The 20,744-nt window shown below is 37.3% G+C and overlaps 1 protein-coding gene across 10 annotated transcripts in view; it reads right to left on the minus strand.

Moving 5' to 3' along the window:
• The window catches only part of ARHGEF3 (Rho guanine nucleotide exchange factor 3), a 113,408-nt gene that overhangs the window by 45,214 nt on the left and 47,450 nt on the right, over positions 1–20,744 (minus strand). For 9 of the 10 annotated variants that reach the window (XR_006931285.1, XR_006931284.1, XR_006931283.1 and 6 more), the window contains one exon: positions 12,214–12,276. Coding sequence is in view for 7 of the 10 variants with exons in the window: in XM_040646223.2 (XP_040502157.1) it covers positions 12,214–12,276 (63 nt within the window). In the remaining 3 variants the exon portion in view is untranslated. Of the gene's footprint in view, positions 1–12,213; positions 12,277–20,207; positions 20,349–20,744 lie in introns of those variants that run through there. The other variant, XM_015293070.3, reaches the window with a different exon arrangement.

The following is a 20,744-nucleotide window of genomic DNA, read 5'->3' on the forward strand; positions in this document are numbered from 1 at the left end:
GCTCTGTCAGTTCTCCCATTCTCACTTACATAGAGGTTTGCATTTTGGCATGACCTCACCCACCAGATTAAAAGAAAAAACTAAATGCTGCTGAATGCACCTATTTTTTTCTTCTTAAACTAAGGTCGCTCAGAGGAAACTGCATGATGAGAGGTTTACCAGCAAATCCACCAGCACTTGTATATTTAAACTTCTGTGGTCTGCTTAATGCTGAGAGCTGCTTTCTAAAGTGTCCTCATTCGCATCTCTCACTTGTAGAAGTGTTTTAGCCTACTTAAAACCGTATCACAGAGAGGAAGCTATTTTGAAGAGTACAAGAAGTGACAGATGTGAGTAAAAGATACACCCCTGCTTCACCCACAGATGAAAAACTATTAAAGTATTTGAACTATTTATGTTTTCTATTAATGTAAATAAAGAACACTAAAAGGCAGATGATGAACGTAGTTGAAGTGTAGCTATACTATTTGCTAATGAAGAAATCATTTGGGGAACAAGGCATCTAATTTTGTCAGGGAGAACATTCCTTACTATTCCCAGAGACAGAAAAAAGAAATTACTCCCTCCCAGGAAAATATGGGGAATATTACTTACCCTGAGACACATCACCTTAACTTATGAGAAGTTAGGCAAATGCTGCCAGTTATACACCTTATTCCACCTGTGACCCAAGTTGCAGGTGGTAGAAGAAGTACTCAATTTAAACACTGTCCCTGAAAAAGTCTGCATTAAAAAGCAGTTAAAACCTTGACTATCATTTAAAGAATGTTTTTTAATACCTACAATTAGTAAAACTATACAGATTATGTGAGATTACCTGGTACTTGACAGTTATAGCACATGTGTAACTTCTACACGTATGGTAGGCTACCCACAAACTGAAATATGAAGGTAGATCTCCAAGCCCAACTTCCTGGCTGGCCATTAACATTTTTGTCTCTCCACGTAATAGTCAGTGAGGCAGAAGAAGAACATTTCTCCCTGGGCTGTTTCATGACAATAAACAATAATGGGAAAGATGGATCTATGATTGCAAATTAACCATTGTTAAATACAGCCAGCAAAGTCACATAAGGATTTACAAGGTTAACAAGCTTAGATCAATCCTCTGCAAAAATTATCAATATCTTAAAAAAAGAAATCAACATTATTTACAGGACAGACAAAGATGCCGACAAACTGAAGGCTTCTGATTCTGTGAATATTGGCATCATGGAGGCCACAGCTTGATGCCACTTTTTGGAAAAGACTTGCAGCAGTTCACTTCTATCTCAGCCATGCTGTATAGCTCTTACCCATCATTTTCTTTACTGTGAATTTTCTTTACCCAACATTTTCTTTAACTGGTTTTAACAAACTAATACCACAGTACTTCCTGGCAATGGGTCTAATTGCTTCTTTCACAGCTACACATCTTACACCAAAAGACTGTCTCAACCACAGCAGGTCCTCTAATTCTGCAAGCAAAGCAAGCTCAATCCCAATCACACAGTAAGGAATGCTTTCCATTTTAAATACATTTTATGCAGTCCCTTCAATTCAAGAATTTTCTTAATATCACTAAGGAAAAGTATCTCCTCCACATTCTTTAACCAATGAAAATGAGCCACAGAATGGGTGTGATGAGCCAAGATCATACAAGAAATGTCTCAGTCTCAATTCCAGATAGACACAAACTCATCTCTTACATCAGTTCTTTGCCCAACTCCACAAGATGTGGTCAGCAAATTCATTGTTTATAAGCTGTTAGCAACTTCAAGTGAACAGAAAAGAGTATAAAAAGACATCTTTTCTGGTAAGAGGGTCTAATCTAGTAACAAAAATGGCTTCAAACACCAAATTACACAGGCTGTCTGAATACACAGCGCGTTTCACACAGCGAACAGGAAGTCATTGTGTTATTCTAAGTAGTCATGGTATCAAAAAAAGAAGTCACAAAAAGAGCGCAATTAACATGTTTCAGATGTAAGAAACAACAGAATATGAGAACAATAACTCTAACAAAAGTATCACAATGCACACGGTAGATAACATCATGCATACAGTGCTCAAAAAACTCTCAGCTTTTTGTCCCAGAGTTAACCCATATGCCTCAATTAAGAAGCAACTATGAAACTTTCCTAAAAGAGATAACAAAACTGTCATCCAACTAATTTGTCTTACTAACAAATACTTTCAGAAATTAACTACACTGAACGCTTAATTAGTAACTTATTTGTTATGAGGAAAATTACTGCATACTTTCAGAGAATGCTTCTGCCTTCATAAAAACCCTGCCCCTCCCCAAGTTCCCCCGTTCACATCCCACCACGAACGCCCTGCTGACCACCTTTTAGCACCAACAGGCAAAAGAGAACAAAAAAACATGATATAGATAGCGACAGATTTGATACCAAGAGATCTGCAAATAATAATTAAGAGCGTATGCCTAAAACTTGCAACTTGTTCTTGCTAATATTTTCACACAATCAAGGCCCCCATTCTTCAAATGAAATTAAATGCTTCTTGAAGAAATTCCATTAACTTGACAGGAAGAAGAAATTTACTGCCAGCTTTTTCCCCGCAAGCTACAGGGCCTGTATTTGTTTTGTTAATTACTGCACTTCTGGAGTCTGCAATTAATTTAACATACCTTCAAAGCTCTTCACTAATGTCTACATCAGTAATATTTAAAGTAACAGCAACTCAAAGAATACCAACACTCTATACCACAGTTAGACATTTAAACTATAACTATAACACGTTGCCATTTGCATATGTTTGAATTATTCAAGTAATTATAATTAAAAACTAACAAAGTGAAATGAATGAAACCTTCTCAAACAGAACATAGAATCACTCAGGTTGGAAAAGACCTTAAAGATCATCGAGTGCAACCACAACCTAACCATACTATCCTAACTCTAAAAACCCTCCACTAAATCATGTCCCTGATGTCATCACTGATGGCATGTCCCATTCATCACTGGAGTTGACACACTAAGATTTGACTGACAAACACATTCACACACTTGTAAACAATCACCTTAATTTTTGTTAAAACACTCTTGGAGTATTTCAAACTACTTGCTGAGTTTCTACTTGTTGGGAGCTTCTCCCCCTCCTTGCTGCTTCCACCATGAAGCTAAGTAAACATGGTTCAGTTTCATAACAATGTGAGTCAGCAGCTGTGAGCAGATATCTTTCAGCTGTCCAGATTACATAACTAGAATAATAATGGAATGGGAGAAGTAATCAATTTTTTTCTAAGAGATAAGGAAACCTAAGGGCCACCAAATTAATTTGGAAATTTCTGCTATGCAGAGATAATATTCTAAGATTACTAGGACAGTGAAAAATGCCCCCAGAGAAAAATAATGAAATTTTATGAAAAAGCACGTTAAACTTCAACAATAAACTTTGAGATTCACCTGCTTATGCCTTCCAGCATGATTCTGCACTGAAGTGACCTTTGGGTAATAGCATGCACTGATACATTCCTTTTACCAACTGGTAAAAAAATTCCTGTCTGAGCTCTTAAAATTTGTTTGACATTAGTGTCGACAAAAGGCTTAAAGGGTTGATAAACCATAGAACTGTAGAATAGCTTGGGTTGGAAGGGGCATCAATGATCACTTAGTACCAACTTCCTGACCCAGGCAGGGCTGTCAGCTACTCAGTGAGGCACCAGCTCAGGCTGCCCAGGGCTCCATCCAGCCTGCCCTTGAGCACCCCCAGGGATGGGGCACCCACAGCTCTCCAGGCAGCTGCGCCAGCACCTCGCCACCCTCTCAGTGATAACTTTCTCCCTGACATCTAATCTAAATCTCCCCTATTAGTTTAACTCCTCTCCCCCTTGTCCTATAAAAGAACATAAATGAATACTGGAATGAACACTTCAGTAAATGTTTCAAACTTGCATTTCAGGCTGTTTCTTAGCCAGGATCTTTGCTTGATCTATTAATCTTAAAGTAATACTGGCAACACGGATGGTATCATGTAAGCATACCATGGCTGTTATTAGCAACGGTTTATATAGTTCTGCAGTGATGGATCTGGAATTATAATGGATAAGCTGAACAAACACTAAAAACATCATTTGTGGGGGAAGTGCATTTATCATATCAAATACATACAGGACTATAGTTTAAGTGACATAATTATCCCAACTCTAGGACCACTCAGTTGTAACAGAGCATTCAAGTCTGGGCAGCAAAGTTGGGAAAGTCACTGAATGCAGAAACACTCAGCAAGGCTGGGGATGAGGAAGGAAGTGAGGCTGCTGGGCAGCGGATAAGGAACTGAGGTGGGAGCAGGCATTTTCAGTCCTCAAGTACAGGAATATTTTTCATTCCTAAAAACACTAGATGACTAACAGACATACACAATGCATTGGTTATACAGACCCTTCCTTTTTCTTAAAAACTTGTCTGCATGGTCAATATTGTATGTTCAGTATGAAATACAGTTATTAATAATGATGTATAAAATTAAATTTTAAAAAAGAACTTGGATTATATTTATTACTATGAAAGTAACACCAGTTTTAATTTTGCCCTCTAAGTAAACCAGCCACCAAACTACAGTATCTCTGGTTTGTTGATTCAATTTTGTTATGAAAATGTATGAAAATGTAACTTCACCTCTGCAAATCTGCGTCGAGTCAATCAACACACATGCAACGTATGTTGATGCCTAACTTTGTAGCTGTCAACAATATCTGGCTAATCTCTGCTCACAAATGTTCCTCATTTTACTATGTTGAAAATAATCATACATCAAGTCTGGTCCTGTAACCTGCAAGCAATTTAAATTGAATTCAAACTTCAATTGCCTGTTTTCATTACACAGGAATATCATAAAAGAAAACAGCATCATTCAAGGAAATAACAATTTAACAAATTAGTACACTGCAATGAAATACAAACAGTACTGAAAAATACTGCCCTGCTAACCACAATCTGTCTGTATCGTCACTGGTCAGAAAACAAAATGGGATATAACAGACATTAAAGGCAATTAATCAAAACCTCACTTTCTGCCTATCATATACAGAACAAATGCTGTAGCTCAGAAGCGCCAGGCTGCAGCTTATGTAGGTATGGCCAAAAGGGCTTTTAAGCATTTGCCACCGTGTGATACATGAGCTCAGAGCCAAGGACCAACTGCAATGCTCAGTTAGGATCCACAGTTAATAATGGGGCCGCCAGCCTGAATGGAACCTGATCTATATTCCTATTGCAATCCACATTAATTATTTTCCATGTTTCAACTTCCAACTGAATCAGAGATATAAATAAGATGTTATTTGCAGATTTCTACAACTAATGATTTATTTGTACTTCCTGAAGATTAAGTCTCGTTTAGTCTCACACATTTTTCAGGGAAGTAATTTTTTGCAGTTCAGAGTAAAGCGCACAGATTGAATGGATCTTTTGGATGAAATGCTTCTGGTTTGGGGGTAAAACCTTACTTCATTTTCCTCTTTTCTCTTTATAGTCAACAGAAAACAAAATTTGTGTGACCATAGTTGATCTCAACAAAGTAACACTAAAACTAAGAGCTGGTATAAGATCTTTTCAGTTTCATACCACAGTTCCTCTGCAGTTCCCAAGACTTGATGACAATTTAAGCTTCAATCAGCAATTGAAATAGATAGCAAAAGCAACAGCTTTGCAATATCTCAAGGGTCTTCTTGGATGCCTCTCTCCCTTAAAGGATTTCACCATTCCTGTCTTATACTCCACAGTTATGTATATTTTTAGTTTATGAACTCAAGTACTGAGCACACCTCATCACAAAAAATATAACATGGAAAGAAAAACTGCTTTCTAGAAATCAACAATTTCCCTACAAAAATCTTACTTTATTTTCCACCCTAAGATTTCATTTTTTGTCCAACTTGAATGCCAGTATTGCACAACAATGAAGAATTTCAAAGCATCTTTACGCATATATCAGTCAACCTCAGCTCTGAAATGTCTGTTACCATTTTCCCCTACTGTTATGTGTCCCAACAGCTTGTTTAGTCTAGCTCTACCTTTTTAGTTAAGTTCATAAAGAGCAAGTGGGCATGCTTCCTTTTGTCCCACTTCAGAGATACATCACATCTTCTAATCTTTCAAACATTTTACATGTGGAGTTTAGCAGGTGAAAATGTTTTTCAGTATCAGCTTTTTAAACAAAAAAAAAATAAAAAAGGGAATAATATTTGCTATGACAATGCAGAAATATCTTGGGTTTAAAATCTACAGATTAATCATACTTTTTTTCATTTTTATTATCATTTTTGAACTTACTGTTACAAATGAATGCAATATAACAAGCATTTATTCATGCACACTAATGAAAGATCACTAGCATTTACTTTTCTGAAACATTATTAGTTTGCCAGAGGCAAGATGACTGCAGTCTACCTCACTAAACTGCTTTTTGCCTCTCTGATCCCCATTTTTCAGCCATCTCTCAATTATATACCCCACCTACAGAGCAGATAATCCTTTCTCAGATACCCCTTTTTCATCTGTAAACAGGCCTGATCTTGTTTGAGACACACAGTATGTTTAACACCACACACCACTAAAGAAACAACTTTTGGAACCTTTAAAACAAACAGGGTCCTTGAATACTCTTGCATTAGACTTGTACTGAACTAGGACAGAGTCATACTACATTTGTGAAATATTTTCATTAGCCAAAGCATTTTTATTTCTCTGCACTGTAGGTTGTGCTCAATGTAGGTTTTGTATATAAATGTAAACAGAGATAGGCAAATAGGTGTTAGTAAGCTGCAGTAAGATATTGTTACAGTTGGAGGAAAATCTTAAAGAAAAGTAGTTTTAAATTAATTTAAGACAAATATAGGTCAGCTTTAATTTCAAGAATCTAGGTGAATTGGTACAAGAGATCATTTCCTTACTTTGCCAGTTGCACAAGTGTGCCTAAAGACAGTTTGGTCCATGTTTGCAAAGTATTTGGCACACTGTGTAGATAGATCAGTACTGAAGCTGCCCGACCTCTTCACACGTTTGTTATCTTCACCAGAATTATCTGCAAGGCTTGCAAGACTTACGGGAACAGTTAGCCATGTTCTGAAAGGTTGTGCACGTCAATAAAGAGTAACCATATTGCAACACTACACAGGAAATCTGAGATCATTACAACACCGGAGGACAAGAATGCAGCATAACTGGCATTTTATACTTTTTTTTTTTTAAAGCACTTGTAGGCCTCGTTTAATGAGAAATAAAAAGAATAACAAAACAAAGCCTTAAAAAATGACATTACAATACTTCAAATAATACCAACGGCAGACAGTGTCTAGCCTATTCCAATCATATGATGGATTAATAATGGATTAAGAACAGACCCTTTATTATAGAGTCGGAATCCAGATGGAGCACTGACCGCCTATGCAATAGAGCAAAATTAATAAGCCGTGCATAATTCAAGCATATTGTATACATCTTACTGGACAAGCGGAATGCCTTTTATACTATGAACACACAACACAGCAGAGTTTAATGGAAATAAAAAGACCCAGATACAATATATATTTTAATTATCTCAACTTCGATAAGATGATGTAGATATAATCCCCTCTAAGCTTTCAAAGCTACCTCTCCATACCTTAGCAATCAAATATTATTGAGTTTATAATTAAGTTTAATTAGGTCAAAGAATGTTTCAGTTACATTGACTCTCAAATACATAACAAATGTTCACTCAGCACTAAAAGCAATCAAAATTAATGAACTCTGATCTAGCTTATATTCATCTTGCTTAGGTCTGGGTATGTTTTTGTTCATAGTTTACATTGGAGCATATTTTATTAACTTGCAAGTTGACAGATGAGCCTTAAGATTTCTCCACTTCAGAAAACACTAATAAGTTATCATTTAGAACAGTTTTACTTTCAGTAATAATTTATATATAAACAAAATAAATAACTCTTCTGATGCTTCACACAGGGAATTTTACTTTCTTTACAAAAATGTTTTACTTATTTAGTTCACCACGCATCTGTTGTATATTTCTTCTTAATATTCCAAGAGAACAGAAGCAACATCCGCAAGCTTACAACAAATTCTGCACACAACTGATAGCAGAGAAGACCTTCACAGCATTGCCCTTTTTCTTCTCATGAAGAGGATTTTGGTTAAATACATATTATTTTAGTTTGAAAATTCAAGTGCTGAGCTTATTTTATGAGCTTATTGCTCTGGATACCTTCCAAGTTACTTGTTTTTATAGAGTTGAGACTCATGAGAAACATGGCATCATCTATCATCATTACAAGATTGTGACTACTTTGTAGTTACCCTCTTTGCAATAGCAATTAAAAATATATTGCTTATAAACATCTTGCTAAGTGCTTTACAGAAACCTTCAGATAAGAGGTTCTATCCATCAGTCCTTTTATAGCATAATATATCAACTATACCTCACAGTCCAAAATTTTCTCAAAGAGCATTCAGCTGCAGAAAATGAAGAGTCGCGCCGTTTCCAAGAAAGATGCAAAACATAGCAAAATCTGGCTACCTGATCCCAATCCCTGTGCTCCTCCAACAACAGACCTGGCTCAGAAAAGGATTGCACGGATCGAAGAGCTACATTTCAAATTCTGGGTTTCAGAAAAGACCAAAAGTGGCAGCAGCAAAAAAGGTGAAAGCACAAACCGAAAAATCTGTAAATTTAATCCCAAAAGTTAAGTAAAGAGAGACATTCTACCTGTACATGGAGAAACAAAGAATTGTAGACCTGTAGTATAGTGTTTTAAAGATTAAAAAATAATTAGCCCTGTATGACCTTGAAAACCGTCTCAGTCTCTCCATCCCCATTCTCCAAGCTATGACTGGTTATCTATACAATCTGAAGTTTGCATACGTCATGCTAGTAATATGTCTGTGAATGAATAAGCACATGCAAATCACTCTAGAACATAACACCATTTTAACAGCACAGCATGAAACACTATAAGTTATCTGTATACCACATGCAAAGTAAGGCTTTCCATGGAAGACTATATGAACAAAGCCATGTAAAAGAATACGTACCTTTTCCTTTAAAAACAAACTTCAAATTGCCCTACATTCATATATTCATGCACTCATCAGCCCTCAGCCTGCTGGACACATCTGTCACAAGTTATCACTAACTGTTTGACATTGAGAGGATTTACAAATCCACTTCTTTAAGCTGGCAATAACACGAGCCAAGACCAACTAGTCAGTTTAATAAACCTAATAAGCTTATCAACTCCTGAAGCATCAATACCAGTCCGGGTCACTAAACAAATACAAAGATTGTTTAACATGCTTAGGTTACCAGTCCTTGTCCTGAGTCAGCAAAAGGCTCCAACCAGCATTTCCTGTGAAAGAAAACTGTCATGACTGATTCCACTTGAAAAGGCAGGTGTGTCTGTCCATGGTCAGTCATTAAAATATATGTCTATTTTTATAAAAGGATTGTAGACAAACGATGAGGTAAATTGTCAGGAGATCCAGATATCTGAATAAGTATATTGCTTTCCAAGGCACAAAGCAACTCCAGTATTTAAATGGTTAAAACCCATTCTTCTTCCTATCTCCTGACAAAGGTACTGAACAAACATTTACTCACTTGAACTGAGCTAAAGATTGTCAGAACTTTCCATTAGCTACTGCCAAAGGCAAGTATAGGAGAAGAAACAAACAAGCAAACAACTACCAACACCACAAGGCATATCCTTGAGGTGATGCACTGAAGACCCCATAGCAGCAACTGCTCCATGCAGCTGACAGCACATTCTCGCATTCGCAGCTCCACGAGTTGGAGGGATCAAATGGGAAACTTTCACCTAAATCTTGTAAACCAGGAAACGTGCTGTACAGCAGTTAGATATATTTCCGTGTTAAATACATGCTATTTCATTTGTTCTGTTTTGGGTTGCTTTGTTGTTCAGATTTGTTTGTTTTTGAGAGAGAAAGATTTTAACACCATGCCTGAGAGATTTACTACTTCAGTAAATTTAGTTTCAGTAAAACTTCAGTAATTTCATAATGACTCCTGTTAGAACCTTACATTCTTAATAGGGAACATGTGCATTCCATTTTGGTACCTTTTGCCTCTGCTCTGGAAAAAAAAAATGCTTTCATTGAGAATGCACAAGTTATTAGGCCCATCTTTTCAAAGATACAGAAGAGTTGCCAGACAAAGGAGCCCAAACACTTCTGTATGTACATTACACTACAGTCCAAAGGTTCCACATAGGCATAAGGCCCTCAATGTGTCATTTTGATATTGCTGCTGTTTGAAAGAAAAAGATAGCCGATTGGACCAATAATAGTAATTCAGATTGGACTCACTGGCTAAAGCTGGATCTCTGAAGCCCCTACCAGGTCTCCAGCAGCAGTGCAAAGCAGATTCCTAGGGAAGCAAGGGAAATCAGAGTAGAATCCTAGCAATTCCCTGTAGTTTACCCTCCCAGAACCCTGAAATCATACAAGTCCAAGGATTTCTCAGATGGCAGATTTTACTCAGTCTGTCTTGACAGATTTTTTTTTTTCCATTAATCTGTGCAATCTGACTTTTGAAACCCAGCAAACTCTTCGCACCCAGAACACCCTGTGCTGGAATTCTGCCCGCTATGTGCTAGGTGAAGTAATCTTTCAGGCCTATTCTGAATGAGCCCCAGATCAGAAGAGCATGAACAGCCTTACAAGGATCATGTCTTGTAGAACTTATTAAAAAAATCACCCACTTTTTTTTTCCCTCTGCAGAGTTCCAAGTATATTGAGTGTATCTTATACAGATAGTGTTACAAATATTTGATCTTTCTTGTTATTATATTTTACTTCTTTGGCTGCTGCTTCCTTGGGCAGAAGTTACCTTGCATGTGAATAGTGCAGAGCTATAAGTGGAGCCACACAACCACAGCAGTGAAGTGCTAGCCCAACATAATGTCTACCAGGATTAACCAGCCCCTTAATTCAGGTCAGGCTCTCACGAAACTGTGATCTCCAAAACGGCCCAAGATTCTACCCAGTCAACCTGAGGTGCCTGTGAGAGTTTGCATGTCTGCACACATCCATGCAGATAAATCCTTAAATTTAACTGCTTCCTCAAAAAATGTTTGTACTAAACAAAAATCAAATTCTATTGCTAAAGAAATCACAGCAGTAGGTATGACGCCTGCAAATACATAAAGATTTGCCAAAGCTTTTATTCTCTATTTTTTAACTTACTTTTTCTGACTGTACTGCATAAAAGTTCTACAGAAAGGGAAAAGTGCTTCAACAGCTGATTGTGGGGAAAAAAAACACTGAAAACAATAATAAAAACCACCAGAGGGAATGGTGTTTTTCATTTACATTTCTTTTACTCAATTACTCTCAATTCATCTACATTTCTTTTACTTCCATGGATTTATACTACGAAATGCTAAATGTCACAGTTTTACATGGGAAACAGCACACAACGTGGTGTACTCTACCATTTTACACACACAAACTTTGATTCAACATCCACCAAAATTAAGAGAACTGTTTTAGTTCCTAAAGATCATTTATCAAGTATGCAGACTTTGATCAGTGAAATGTTGCCTTTTTTAAAAAAAAAAACAATAACATCAGTTTTAACCAACTCAGAGCAGTCAATGTTCCACTTTTACGTACAGAAAAAACTAAGAAATACTCAAGAGTTCAGAAAGAGTGAATAAATTTAAAAATATACATGTACCTTAAAACCATGTAGTTTATAAACATATTTGCTGTTGGCTTCTTCACATCTCAAGTGTGATAGAAAATCATAGCTGTGTTTCAGCAGACCACTTAAAAAATGATGCACCTGGGTCACATAACTGCAGTAATATCACATTAAACAGCTTCACAATGCCAGGAGCATCCATCACTGACGTAACTGAAACAAATTCTCTCACATACCACATAATAGGACAAAAGGTCTATTTTTAAGTCCTGTATTCACAATGCCCATTTGCCGTGATAATTATTTACTAATAAGACATTCACTGCTTTATAACAAACCGTCATTCTAACTTCTCATTTTTCTCTTTAAAAGTACCCCCTACAGAAAAATGAAAAGCAGTAACACCTTTTCTTTTAAATAAGCAGAACAAATTATTCATGCTGTGCATGAAAACAGTGCAGCTAAAAGGACAAACCAGTTTGTTTCAGAGCACCAATAGCATCAAGATTTTATAAAGAGAGGCAAAAGGAAAACCAAGAAATCACTCACGCTTGTATCCAGGCTGCAGATACTGATTGTATCTTCATCTTGAGTACTCTGTTTTCGTTTCTTCTATAAAACAAAATGAAAAGAAAAGCTCAGTTTTCGTGAATATTACCAACTACTAACAGCCCAATCCTGAATGGGAACACACAGTGAAATCTCACACACGTATACGCAGTACTTCTACCTTCACTAGTCATTATAATTACCACATAGGTGAATTTAAGCTCTATTTTCACATGTTCAAACCCTATCAGCAGAAGTAAAGTAAACATTTTCTTTTTGTGCCCAAAGTGAGTTAGGGTCACTTAAACTTCCACACTTCTATTTAATACTTTATTTATCACCCTTTTTTAAAAAACTAAAGCACTTATTTCTAACTAGAATTGTAATTGTTGCATGTTGTAAAGCGCACTTCAGCACTGGATATGGCAATTTTTGCAGCTAATGAAACTGTCTGGAGGAAAAAAAAAATTGTTGTTGAAAGCCAATATTTACATTTTTTAAAACACACATTCAGTGACCAAGTACTCTTCTCAGATAAGCAATACAGTATAATGACGAGGCAAGATGAAATATACTGCAGGAATTAAATTAACATATATTTGGATTTCAACATCCACGTCAGTGACTGGGTTCTGCTCTACATGCAGCTTTTGTTTTGAAATAGTGACAGCTCCTCCTTGATGCCCTTTCACAGGTTCATCACAAGACTGATCTTCATGCCCTTCAAATGAGAAGTATGAAATTTCATTTAACAGAGCTCTGCATCTCTTACAGACCAGGAAGATTTAGGAAACAAGAGAAGTCACAGAATATATGATCCTTATTTATCCAGCTGTGTTGTCTTCCGCTGTCAAGTAGAGATAAGCATTCGCAATAGCTGGGATTCAGTTCCCAGTCTACAGAAGTCAAAAGAAGAACATGAAAAAAAAGAAACAAAACACCACACTGATGCCATACTGAACTCTCACATTCTGAGACAGCCCAAGTTCAGCTACAAGTCAGGTTCTTCTTCACACTGTGCAGGTAGAGGCGGCCATTTCTATTTTCTGAATCTCACAGAAGTATTAAACACATCTTAAAGTCAAGAAAGGTAATAAAATAGAAAGTACAGATGCACTGTTTGTACACACACTATACCTGTGACTCTTCAGGCTACAGCAAGTTTGAGACTATTTATTATAAAGTCCAGAAGTTTTTAATTCATGCTGTTTTAATATGAAAGTAGAGGTGTTGAAAGTTTTTGTATTTACCTACTAGTTTAGAGCAGGTCTTTGACCTGCACTGTATTTGATTACAATTTTGCTGTCTTTTTTGAAGAAATCTAACTTGTTTCATCTTTTTTCCTCCTGGCAATGGTGATCTTAAAATCAATGACCAGCTGTGTTTTGATTTTGCTTTTATTACTATATTTAGAAACAGAAACTGGATTACGAGTTCTCCAACCACATTACACAGTGAAAGGTGTTTTATAAAAAGTAAATCTCAGACCTCAGTCCGTGCATAATCAAATCCCTCTTACAGTACAGTTCTTGGGTGGATAAGCACAGATGGACATGATACAACGGTAATGACAGCTTGGGTTGGGATTTGTTAGTCAGAGGAGTATTAAAATAGTCTCAAATTAAGTAATTAAGCCTCATTCTGCAAAAATTGGAGTTAGTTACGTCCAGAAGAATCAGTGCAATGCAACAAAAGATGGTCAATCCATCATTCAGAGAAAAATAAAGGAATTTTGTTCAGCAATAGAAGCTATCAACCAAAAAGACATCAGAAGACTCTGATCATCATCACTGGGATGCTTCAGTATGTGTTCCCAACACAAACCATGCAGTTGTTGTCTTTTTTTTTTTTAATTTTAAAGTAAATCCTATGTATGCTGTCTCCTGTAATGGAACAGACATAATTTCACTGTTAATGAAGGGGAACAAGAACACAAGTGAACAGTTACCTTGTTGGATAACTGATTTAAAGGCTCGCTCACTGGCAGCCACACAGCTCCTGTTCAACAAAGTGTGTGGCAGCTCCAATACAGCAGAGCCCTACTAAGAACCAGTGCCAACTAAGAGAGGCACGGGCACCCCAGGAAGACTGCAGGATTAGAGGGAACACAGAAGAAACAGCATCCTGTGACTGTAGCAGTGAAGTTATCCAGCAGCAATTACGCAGTAAGCTTTGGACCAGTGCATTTAAACAGAGTATATGGGTTCAAAACATGGAGCTACAGTTCACAAAGTAGCATCTGTGGAGGATAAGTGTCCAAGGCAAGGCTACTGAGGAAAAGCACAGCATAAAACAGTTAATACATGAATACTGACTTACACCCCACAAGTTATATAGCGAAATCTCAGTATGCTCAGTAGAAACAAACTTGTATGTGATGTACAGACCAAGAAAGATGAAAGCAGAGGGGAGCTGTAAGGAAAGTCCACATAGGTCGGTGAAGGTTGCTCGGCCTTGATCCTAAAGGATCACTTTCCCTGCTGTACTTTAGCTCTTCTACTTCCTGAAAAGTAACAAACCAAACAAACAAAAGCAAACTTTCTTGTCTGAAAGTTTGTCCCAGGGACACTGTTAGCCAAGTCATTTCGTACGGAAATTGACAAATATCATCAACTGCTGTTAATGTTTTAATTTCCTAAGAATTTCAAGGGTTATTATCACCATATAAGGTGGGGGGAAAAACCAACATGGCAAAACTTATTTCAGTAATTGAGCTACCAGATACAGTTCTTTGCCCATAATAAGTGGATTAGAAGCAAAGTCTGCACTCGATATTGCTCATTAAATTAATCCCTGCTCCCTGCGAGCACCTTTTACCCAAAGGAGTTACAACTCCAGGCTCAGTTGCCATAGTACAAGCCAGCTGTCCTCTTTATCTTTCACGTGCCAGAAAATCAGCCCTTAAATATTGCTCTCCATCATATGTTTAAGGTCATATCATTTTATCTCAATAATTCGGTGTGTATTCCTTTCACAAAAGATGCTAGAAGTACATAGGTACAGAGAAATAGCTAGACACTGAGCCCAGAAGGATTCTGTGAAAAAGTGCTGTACATACACTTAGGGCAGAGTAAAGCTTCCCTGCAAAGCTGAGGGTCACAGACAATGAAATTAATTTATAGCCCAAAACCAGAAATCAGCTAAGTGGCATGTTAAGGAACAAGCAGAACTTCCTGACAGAACTTAAGTAAGCAGGGCCCTCAATGAGCTTGAACACGTATTTCACACACTGATATATTTATTTGTCATTTGGGCAAACAAATTCTAATCACATCATATCACATGATGTTAGATTTATCATGCCAGTTTATATCATCACACAGTGCTGTGTTAAGCCAAAAATGACAACATGAATCTTCACTCAGTACATCACCTGTACTGGCCCATGCATAGCACAGCAGAAATCAACTAATTTTCTAATTCTTTTTCATTACCATGCACACAAAGAATCCCAAGTTCTTGTTAATATTGCTTACAACCATCCATGGTCGCGACAGTCGCCAGTTTGTATAAGTTTTTTTTAGGACAGCATGGCCTGAAGAGATATGTGCAGTAGGAAGAAGGCAAATGACATAGCCATAATATAAAAAAATAAAATCATTTAGATAAACATTTTGGTCATCATAACACAAGAGGAGATTCTGACTAAATGTTTCAACCTTTTTCACACCGCAGTTAACAACGTATGCCTTGAATACAGCTTACATAGGGTATAAAATTACAAGGCAAAATATTAACAACCTTCTATCTAGAGGCTAGTTGAATAATACTTAATTTAACATTTCCTGCCACAGGTGGTGGGATATAACCTCACATAGCAGACTCTAGAAGTTGACCAGTAGAGGCAGCAGCAGTGTCGCCTTACCCAGCTTAAAGCCAGAACACTCATGATACTGGAACAAGAATAACCCTCACAAAGGGCTGTTTTCCATGCTATCACATTACTCTTGCACTGATATTCAAGTTTCTAAGATGAAATAAAGGCACAGATGATTTAAAAAGGAAATGACATGGTGCAATGTAAAGTTCTTGCAACAAGTCTGTATAATGGGAGACCATATCATATTAATCACGGGAGCATCTGTGCAACAAGCAGCTAGACTCCTATGGATTTCCTGTTGAATACAGTCTTCCTGATAAATCTGGTTCAGAGCTAACCCATTAGAATTTCACAACACTGCTAATTCATTCATTCATAGTTTAAGCTTCAAGATAAATTAATCTGTCATCTTTCAAGACTGGCTCTTTTTACCTTACCACAGCCTACTGCTCACCTGTACAGCAGCACCAGCTGACTTCCTCGGCCACACGCTGACATGTGAGGCATGGAAAGAACACTGCCTTCCTTCCAGCTGAACAACACACCACACATGCCTTCTTGGGTTGTAACTCCATAGAAGAAGCACTATTTACCCTGCCTCTAAGTATCAGTGTTTTATGTTACCTTTCCAAAAGAACTTGCTTAAACTGCAAAGAGAACCAAAAATTCCTTGAAATTTTATGTATGGAAGTTCTATTATATTTCCACTGCCCTCTACTGTTTTGAATAAGAGACATAGCAGATTTATTTTTCATGACACAAAAACCTAAGCAAAAGCTTAATTCCTACCAAAGGAGATGACCCTATTGCCCACAAGTTTGTGGGTGCCATGCCCTGCCCTGCCCTGCACACACTCAGCTGGTGGGCTGTATAAGTATCAGAAGCAGTAATGCAACTTGTTAGTTCTCAGTGTCCCAAGCAAAAACACAACAAAAACAACAGACCCTAAATCTGTTACAGCACAGCAGAAAATTCCTAAGACAGTCACTGAGCCTTGGGAAGCTAAGTCATTCACACCTCTGTCTGGCAAAATAGCAGCTCCTTTTCATCTCTCTCTGAGCAAAAATGTAAGTTTTATTTCTACAATGCTGTCATGATGGATTCAAGATTTTCCAGTCCATGTAATATGAAATGAACACCAAAGTGAACAATGAAATCAAAATTACATTCAGTGTGTTTAACGCGAACAACAGGAAATGGGTGTGCATGTACGGGATGCTGTAAGGACAAGGATCAGAGCTTTGTTTGAGGACTGATAGTTATTCTATCTTAATTTAAACCTTCTTCCTTCCCCTTTTCGTAAGACAGGGAGAGCATCAGACAGAGGAATCTAGCAGAGAGCTGAACATGCTGAAACTTCTTCAGTGTGCTACAAAGTGAACCAAATTCAGATAAATAATTTAAATATATTTTTACTTCTTTCTTTTTGAGAATTCCTCACTACATGAGTCATCAGCAATCATTATTCCATGACCTTTACTGAGTCAGAACTTCAAGACAGACTTGAAGACGGCTACATTCATTATGCTTTTAACTAACAATTACAACCAATATCCAGAGATTCTAAATTTGCCTATGTCGAAACGAAAATTAAGAGGCAATTTAAGAGAGTCCACACACTATCTAGACTCACCTGTACTTCCCACAGACCCTATGAGCTGCAGTCTGTTACATCCAGTTCTTTATGCCCCAAGCAACAGAAGAAGTCGGTACACAAACAGTGCCGGCATCTCCATCATGCTGATGAGGGTGAGCTTCCTCACCTTCTAAGTTTACACTGAGAGAGTTTATTATAGACCCAGTAGTAAAATCAAGAATAAAACAAAATTAGAGTCTAACTTTATCCTAAGGCATTGTGCTCCCAAAGGCCTGAGACCTCCCCTGTCTGGGCAGCACTGAGCTGCTCTGGCTTCAGCTGAACATGAAATCACAGCTGTCAGCCACTACTTCTGCTTCCAAACTTGCATCACCTGTGTGTGGCTTTCGTTCATGGAATAAAAATCACAATGAAACTTTCTCACTTGAAAAACAGATTTGTTCTACTGATTTTTTTCTTCTTAGTTTTATTTTTTTAAGAACCTCAAGAGTCTCAAGGAGCTTTTCATTGCAAAAAAGAACCCAATTTGCTGTTTCTGTGCACCAGAACCACATAAAGCAGAAGGAAAATTTCCATAAGTAAGGTTTCCATGTGGCTTTTAATGGCTTATATTTGCATAAATTACAGTCATCCCTCACTGCTCTTTGTTGGTCTGCCTTCTCTCAGTCTCTAGCATTCAGCATCATTATGCTGCTCTGCCACTCAAGCCACAGACAGGTTCCTCTATGGCACTGGACCCCAAGTGCCTCAGGTGCTGTTCCTCAGCATCACAGACTGGATAAGATGGCTGCGCCCAAAATGGATTTTTCAGCATAGACAAAAGCATCAATCTTTCACTAAAAACACATGTTGCTACTTCTATTTCTGTCTTTCACATATATTGAACCCAAACAAAAATATACTTCTGCTCAATTTCTCAAGAAACAAGGCTTCTGTAAAATTGCTGGATATCCTCATGACTCCTGATTCTAGAATTATTTTTCTTTTAAAGTGTTTTCTTATCCAGTTTCAATCAAAATTGACAAATGGCTGATGCTTTCAATGATTGTGGAAGATGTATATAGCCAAGGAGTCAAAATATGCACCCAACTTGAAAGCTGTCAACATGAGCTCTGTAATACACCAGGGAATCCATGTGACCTTACATCACTGACAGACATGCATCCCCCCTGGCATTCCATGACAACCATAGCGTTTATTAGATTTCTTCTGTTATACATTTTTGAGTAAGCAATGACCAAAATAGATACCCACAGAAAATATGAATATTAAGCACCTCCAAAAAGACTACATCAATTTTACAGTACAGCGGTTAGTAATCAGCAGTCTCACTCTTGAGCTATTTAATAAACACCAAGAAATCAAATGCATAACATTTACTAAAGCGAGTTTCACAAGTTGAATGACTCTTTATTTCCCAGACAGTCCTGATAAACTTCCTGAGCCTGTTGAAATTTTGATATACCTCTCATAACCACAGTTTAAGTCAGAACCACATAAAGCATTCTACATATGATCTTAAAAACATTCATAGCAATAAATTTGCCATAAACAATCTCCCTTACTACTGAAAATTTTGTTAAAGGGAACATAAAACACAATAAATCCAATTAAGAATGTAGTTTTAAACTTCAGTATATTTAAGCCTCACTCTCTGCAGCAAACACAAGAGCATGCAGGCCACTGAACAGAGCCTTGCCTCACATTCCAGCTCCTCACCTTTATCACCTTTATTTTTAAGAACTTCTAAGTGGGTTTTATTCAACATATGCACAAATGTTTTGAAACAACTTCGCTTCTCAACTAAGAGGCTCTGCAGCCAGTGGCAGGATGGTATGGATCTAGGATTAGAGCTGCAAAGTTAATTATCTAGTTATGATGCTGATGTGCTACTCTGATTTGTAATCAATAGCCCAAAGTTAAAATCCCACACAAGTCACTAAGTATAGTCAAGAATTAAATGTTAGCCATTTCCTGTATTTATTGTCAGTCTTATTGCTTTCCAAGATGCAAAGCCTAAAAGCGCAGGCAGTTTTCCAGGTGATACTTCAAACACATGCAAGCACAGCACAGTAATTATGCTCTGCAAATATGTTATTACACAAGATCTGTTAACAGCTTTCACCTTGGCAATGCATAAACTTATCCATGTAGTTTTAAATGTTCCCATTTAAACTCTAGCATCAGAAAAAGTGATTAGTTTTATGTCAGCAGAGACAGACAAATTTACATATTTATGGTAATACAGACAAATGAAAAGCAAAAAAAAAAAAAAAAGAGAGAGAGAGAAAAACACCAAAAAAACCCATCAACCCCTCCGGTCCCACAACAGTAAAATTCCAACGCACAGGAAAACCAAACCATCATCCATCCCACTGGGAATAACAGGGTATATTTATCTACATTTTTTAGAAATCTCACTCTTACAGAAGGAAACTTTCCTGCTAAGCACTATTTTTTTCATTGATACAATTTAAATCCCGCCACGCTTGGAAGCATTATCTGTGCAATTTCAACTTACTACAATGCCATGCAAGCAAACAATAAAAAGTAGTGCGATCCTGAGTGTACACTTACCTGATGATGCACAAAAAAACAACACCACACCATGAGGTACTTTGTATTGTACTCAGATTTAGAAGGCTTCCTAATCTTCAGTGTGACAGTGAAAACTCTTTGCTGCAAAGAAGTCCCTATGTTTCTCCTTCGCTTTTCGGCAGGAACTCCTCCCCACGCGGCCACATAACTTTGTCTCGCTTCCTGTCATGCAGCATATTCGTACTATCATCAGCTGAGTGACACATAACGTCACGTCTCTCTCTGCTTTGCTTATTTTTTTTTTTCCCCCCACAGACTGCTCTAAATAATATTTTTTGAAGATATAAGAGCTTTAAAAATTGCTAACCAGCGTGAAGAGAATAGCAGCAGTATGGCAAAGGTAAATGCAACTCTGATGTTTCAAGTAGTAGCTAGATGCTTGAGGGACCTTTGGGATTCAATAACTGAAACACAGTCTGCCTCCTACATGCTCAGTTCTCAAATAATTGCAACGGCCTTTAACTTGAAAGACCAGAACTATCTCTAAATATAGATGCCTCAGTCAGAAAATAAACA

This window comes from Gallus gallus, chromosome 12 (assembly GCF_016699485.2).
Source record: "Gallus gallus isolate bGalGal1 chromosome 12, bGalGal1.mat.broiler.GRCg7b, whole genome shotgun sequence".
Taxonomy (NCBI): domain Eukaryota; kingdom Metazoa; phylum Chordata; class Aves; order Galliformes; family Phasianidae; genus Gallus; species Gallus gallus.